Here is a 6302-nt window from a genome sequence, read left to right on the forward strand (position 1 = left end):
GATGGGAAGAGGTTTGGGGGGGGGGAAGGGTTGGGAATCAGAGAACGAGAGTTAGGGAGCAGGAGCCCAGCGTTTCCTGCTCGTTCCATCGCCTTCCTGCTCCTCTTCGCCCTTGGTAAAGGGGACACACACACAGACACAGACCACACACCACACATACACACACACATACACACACACAACACACACACACACAACACACACACATACATATATACACACACACCACACACACTACACACACACACCACACACATACACACACACGGCCCAGAAACAGAGGGAGAGCTCAGAGTGACGATACAATACAGGCGTCAAGAGTATCCCAGGGCCAGAGAAATGGCCTGGCAGCCGAGAAGGCTGCAGGGTGGCGGCCTGTGCCGTCTTGGGAATGAGACAGGAACGGGGCTGGGGGGCTTTGGAGAACTGGCTTAACGTTACCAAGTCCCTGTTTCTTACCACGGGAAGACAGTTCCTTCCTTGCAGTGCTGTGTGAGGACTGGAGATACGTCTGGAAAGTGCTTGGCCCATAGTTGGTGTCCAGTAAGTGGTGGCTGGTAAAAATGGGTGGCTTCCCTGCAGTATTTCTCTCTCCCCCCTTATTTTTAGTACCTTGGGTCTGGTGGCCTCCGGCCTCTGAATTATCTCAGGTGAGTTTTCCAGATCCTTGGGAAATTATTTTTCCTCACCCCCCACTTCCTCTGATGCCTTCCAGCTGGACACAAACTCACTCCTAAAATATGCAGATGGAAGCTATGGTAACCATGGAGACAGGGCAGGTGGCAAGGAGAGGCAGAGGCAGTGAGAGAAACCAATTGCGACCACAGGGGACAGAGACGTGAGGAGCGATTTGGACAGAGACTTCCGAGCAGGGTGAAAAAATAACCTAAGCGAGACCGAGTAAAGAGGTGCAACGAGAGAGGATGTGTCACAAGGTTCGCTCCTGTCTCCCCGCACCCTCGCCCCCAAGAATATGGGGAGGAGGCATCCGGGAATGCCCCTTGCCTTTCCTAAAAATTACCCAAGATTCCCACCCTCCTCATACTTGTTTAAGAGGTCTGTACAGGGACCCGGGGTCCAAGTTCATCTGCGCTGGGTGCTCCGTTTCGGGGGGGGGGGGGGGGGGGGAAGGAGTGAGGATGCTCCACGGTGTCTGACTCCAGCTCGCCCTGACATTTACACTGCGAGACGCCAGCCAGATCTCTCGCCTCTCTCCGCCCAGCATGGACTCCGGCTGCGGGTCCCAGTCGCCTCCCTCCGCCCCTCTGCACAGGGTGCCCCGTGCCGCCTGTGGTAGGTAGGTCAGGTCTGGCGCACAAGCGCACAGGCACCCGCCGAGCGAGAAGGGGGACCGGCTGGAGCTCAAGAACGAATTTAGTTGGTCTCAGTCTGGGTGACAGAGGAATCTTCTCAGAATCCTTTAGGTTTGTTGGGACCGGAGGGAGGTCGGCGAAGCCAGGAGAATCCGGATTGGAGCTCTAGGTTTAGAGGGTTTATGTGTGCATGGGTGGGGGAACGGTTTGGTGCCGGACGCCCCCACCCGCGGAGACGAGGCTATAAATAGCTAGGCAGAGCTCCGCCTTTCGCACCCCACCCCCCCCCAAGCTTCTCTCCTCCCCAGCCGGCGCTGTGCCCGGGGCGCACCGGGAGGAGGGACCAGCATCCGATGCCCGGGCGCAGATACTGACACCAAGGGAATCCAGATGCCCCCCCACGCCATGTGGGCCCCCGGGAACCCGGCCCCACCACCCCGGCGGCCTGGTGGTCCGGGCCTCCGTGCCGGCCGGGCGGAGATTCTGCAGGCATTCAGGTATCTATTGGGGCGCAAAGCCTGGGAGGGGCAAGGGCAAGGCGTGATGGGGAACCTAGCAGGGGCAAAAGAAACCCCCCATTCTCCCCCACCCGTTTTAGGTCCCAAATGCAAGCTGCTTCCCTCCCCCCACTCAATTTATGGGGCTGTGGCAACCTAAAAGAGGTTAGGAACGGGAATGTGTGTGTGAATGTATGGGTGCATGTGCGTGGGTGGGTGGCATTCAGCATCTGAGAAAGGGGGATTCCAAGTGCAGATAAGAAAAGGGGGATGCTGGAAAGGTCTGATGAGCCGGGGGGTGCGGTGGGGGGGGGGGGGTATCTCTGAGCGTGCACGTACGCATTTGCACGCGCGCTGGTCTTTAATGCGGGTGCACCCTTCCCACCTCCTCAGGCATGCTCTGGGGGGAGGTGGCGGCTCCAGGCATGAGTTAGAGGAATGAGAGGAAGGGCTGTGTGCCGTGCACTGGAGATCCCTCCCACCCCACGCCGGGTCCTTCCGCCGGTGCCTCAGTTTCCCTGCCTGAATCAATCAGCAAGGTTTATCTCTTTCTTGCAGGGATTGGCTTCGCCCCTGAGCCCGCAGGCCTCTTCCAGCCATCACCCCCACACCCCTAGCCTTCCCGGGCAGGCCCCAGCCCCGGCTCCACCCGCGCTCTCGCCCCAGCCGCAGCGATGCTGCACACGGAGGGCCACGCGCTCCTTCGGGCCGTGGGTCAGGGGAAACTGCGCTTGGCCCGTCTGCTTCTGGAGGGCGGCGCTTACGTGAACGAGGGCGACGCCCAGGGGGAGACCGCGCTGATGGCAGCCTGTCGGGCCCGCTACGACGACCCCCAGAACAAGGCGCGCATGGTACGCTACCTCCTGGAGCACGGCGCGGACCCCAACATCGCAGACCGCCTGGGGCGCACGGCGCTCATGCACGCGTGCGCCGGGGGTGGGGGCGCCGCGGTGGCCTCGCTGCTCCTCGCCCACGGCGCCGACCCCTCGGTCCGAGACCACACGGGCGCCTCGGCGCTCGTCCACGCCCTGGACCGCGGGGACCGCGAGACGCTGGCCACGCTGCTGGACGCCTGCAAGGCCAAGGGCACGGAGGTCATCATCATCACCACCGACACCTCGCCCTCGGGCACCAAGAAGACTCGGCAGTATCTCAACTCCCCACCGTCCCCGGGGGTGGAGGACCCCGCCCCCGCCCCTCCGAGCCCGGGGGTCTGCGCGTCGCCGTCGGAAATCCAGCTGCAGACGGCAGGGGGGGCGCGAGGGCTGCCGTCCCCTCGCACGCAGGAAGAAGAGGAGAGGCGGGACGTGTTCGAATTCCCTCTTCCCAAGCCCCCCGAGGACCCTTCCCCTTCCGAGCCGCTCCCCAAACCCCCCCGCCACCCTCCAAAGCCGCTCAAAAGGCTGAATTCCGAGCCCTGGGGCCTGGTGGCTCCCCAGCCGGCCCCGCCCGCGGAGGGGAGGCTGGGGATGGAGCGCCTGACCGCCGACTTCAACGGCCTGACCCTGGGCGGCCGACCCCGGCTCTCCCGACGTCACAGCACCGAGGGCCCCGAGGGCCCGCCCCCGTGGGTGGAGAAAGGGACGAGCGGGGGCGCCCTCTCTCGCCGGAACACCGCGCCGGAGGCTCCGGAGGCCGGCCCCCCTGCTGGGCTGCGGCAGAAACTGAGCCGCATGGAGCCGGTGGAGCTCGACTTCCCCGACTCGCCGGAGGGCGGCCGCCCGTCGCTGGAGCGCCGCCGCTACAGCGCCTCCCCGCTGACGCTGCCCCTGGCGGGCTCGGCGCCCTCCCCGCGGCAGTCCCAGGAGAGCCTGCCCGGGGCGGTGTCCCCGCTGAGCGGGCGCCGGCGGAGCCCGGGGCTGCTGGAGCGGAGGGGCTCGGGCACGCTGCTCTTGGACCACATCTCGCAGACGCGGCCGGGCTTCCTGCCCCCGCTCAACGTCAACCCGCACCCTCCCATCCCCGACATTCGCCCGCAGCCCGGAGGTCGGGCGCCCTCGCTGCCCGCCCCTCCCCAGGCGGGGGCGCCGGGCTCTCCTAGGACCAAGCGCAAACTGGTGAGGCGCCACTCCATGCAGAACGAGCAGATCCGCCTGCTCGGGGGCTTCCAGAGTCTAGGCGGGCCCGGGGAGCCGGGGCGCTGAGAGGAGGGACAGAGCCAGGGCGGGATCAGGACCTGGACGGGACAGAGGGAGAACCAGCTCTCTCTCTCTCTCTCTCTCTCTCTCTCTCTCTCTCTCTCTCTCTCACACACACACACACACACACACACACCAGAGACAGGGGGTCCTTTGCATGTGCTCCTGGGCACGGTGCACGCACACATGGGCAAGCGTGTCCACAAGCACAGTTACTCTTATTCGCAGGGGAGGGTAAGTCCTCTTTGCTGGGCACACAGACACGCGCATTCGTGCCCTGGTTACTTCACATGCTTATGAGAATTACCCACAAGCAAGGCGCACAGGCCACTTGTGCTAGGGGCCCCAAGTGGGCCCCAACTTCACTTGCATTTGTTGAGAAGCAGTAGGGAACCCCCACGTATAGGTAGTCTCCAGTCTCCGCCCTCCCACAGAAGCAGCCCCCTGCTTTCCGTGTGTGCCCTGAAACACAGCCCTCTCATGACTGTGCGCACTCTCTGCCCTCTTCGCGACCGTGCCACCCCGTTCTGCAGGTCTCGCTTCTCTCTCCAGGCCTGGCTCCCTGACCACACCCGGCCCCCTGTCCTCACCATTGTCCAGGATACCTTCTTTCCCGGGGGGGTTTCCGGCAGCAACCCCAGCCTCATTCTGCTGCTGCCCTTCCTGCTCTCAGCTTTACTCCTCTATTCCTGCTTCTTATTCCCACCCGGTTCCCCCAGCCAATGCCATACCATTCGCCACCTCATTTCCCCAGGCTGGGCCATGGGCTCTAACCGCTCTTCTGTCTGAGCTTATGAACACTCTCGGCGAGGAGAAGTGGGGAGCAGCCCAAGATCACTCCTCTCTCCACTTGACATATGAAATAAATGTGTTCAGAAGTCTCTGTTTTGTCTCTTGGACCGAGGGGTGTGAGGCGTGGGGGATGAGGAGTGTGGAGGGAGGGGGATGCTAACTACACTAGGATGATCTAGGGATACGTAGACGTGCCACCCATCTTCCTCCCAGGAGTCCAAGTGACCAACTGAGGTTGGAGAAGAAACGGCGCGTGTTCTGTGTCCTCCAGGGCTGAAAGCATAGGCATGATTCAATTTCCCCGTCTCCTCTCAGTCCATCCTCAGAGTCTTTAACTTAAGACTCCTACAAAGAGTTCCTCCCTCCACCATCAGCAGACATATATCCCAGGAGATTAACTTCCCCCTTTCAAGCTTCCTATTTGTTGACCACTCACAGCTTTTCCTCTGGGTTCTAACTTTCATCTCACCAGGTGCATTTCATTCATCTAGGTTCTATTTCCCCATCCTTGATTTCAGGAGAGGGAGGGAGGGAGAGGTAGAGAGAGAGAGAGAGAGAGAGAGAGAGAGAGAGAGAGGCATAAACTTACCTAGGTAAAAATGGCATAATGGTTAGCTGACAAAGGGGTGTAATGAGTGTGTGTGTGTGTGTGTGTGTGTGTGTGTGAGAGAGAGAGAGAGAGAGAGAGAGAGAGAGAATACTCAAAAGAATCCAGACTGATTGACAGATTCTATGAACAAGGGTATGTGTCTTAGTCTGCTCTCTGGGCCTCTCAGTTTGCTAGTTTTCTGCATATGTTCTAACCCTCCCTCAGTCCAAGAGGAGGTGAGGGAGCAGCCCATTCTACTTCTTCTTACTCCCCCAACTTAGAATATGCGAAATCAGAAAATTACCCCACAATGTGGTATAATGAAAAGATCAAAATATTGGGAGTCAGAAGACCTATGTCTGAACCCCCACTCCTTGCCACATTCTAGCTATTTAGTTTGGGCAATTTAGCCTCTCTGAGCGAGCTTCCGTATTCATAAAACAATAAAATCTAGTTAGTGATTGTGATTATCAAATAAAACAATGCTCTAAGTCCATTGCGTAGTGTCTGGCATATAGTAAATATTTTCTCATTAACTGTCAGCATCCTCCCTTGCTTTTTAGCTCCTCCCTCAATTGCATGTGATCTTGGCAAAGTCACATCAATCACTTCTCTGGGCCAGTTTCCGCATCTGCATCTATAAAATAGACAAATGGCCTCGAAGTGTCCCGTCCCTCCGTCCACAGTTCTTCCCGGCCTTGCTTCCAGGCCAACCCCCGCCCCCGCCCCCCGCCCCCCGCCCCCCAAGCCTCGCCCGGGGTCTGGGCGGCTTTTCAGTCCTCCCGTAGACGCCCCGAGCTCAGGGGCGCTCCCGTGGAGGCGTTCGCCTTTTCCCTTTGCAATTGGGTGCTCGGAACCGCCACCTCCTCACCAATGTGCCAATGGCGGGGCCGGAGCCCGCCAGCTCCCGCCCCTCGCCGGTGATTGGCATAGGACCGGGCTGGTCCCCGCCCCCGCTTGACGGGCGGCTGGG

The 6302-nt window shown here is 60.5% G+C and overlaps 1 protein-coding gene across 2 annotated transcripts; it reads left to right on the forward strand.

Moving 5' to 3' along the window:
• Positions 1–1208: 1208 nt before the first annotated feature.
• ANKRD34A (ankyrin repeat domain 34A) lies at positions 1209–3954 on the forward strand (the record flags this gene model as incomplete). 2 transcript variants are annotated; one of them, XM_079760353.1, is made up of 3 exons in its annotated part: positions 1209–1810; positions 1912–1975; positions 2369–3954. In XM_079760353.1, exon 3 carries the CDS (start codon positions 2485–2487, stop codon positions 3952–3954), a length of 1470 nt encoding a protein of 489 aa, XP_079616479.1. In that variant the 5' UTR covers positions 1209–1810; positions 1912–1975; positions 2369–2484. The 2 variants fall into 2 exon arrangements, with proteins under 2 accessions (XP_079616479.1, XP_079616480.1); XM_079760354.1 differs by lacking the exon at positions 1912–1975.
• Between the last annotated feature and the right edge of the window lie 2348 nt (positions 3955–6302).

Source organism: Cnephaeus nilssonii, assembly GCF_951640355.1.
Source record: "Cnephaeus nilssonii genome assembly, chromosome: 21".
NCBI lineage: Eukaryota > Metazoa > Chordata > Mammalia > Chiroptera > Vespertilionidae > Cnephaeus > Cnephaeus nilssonii.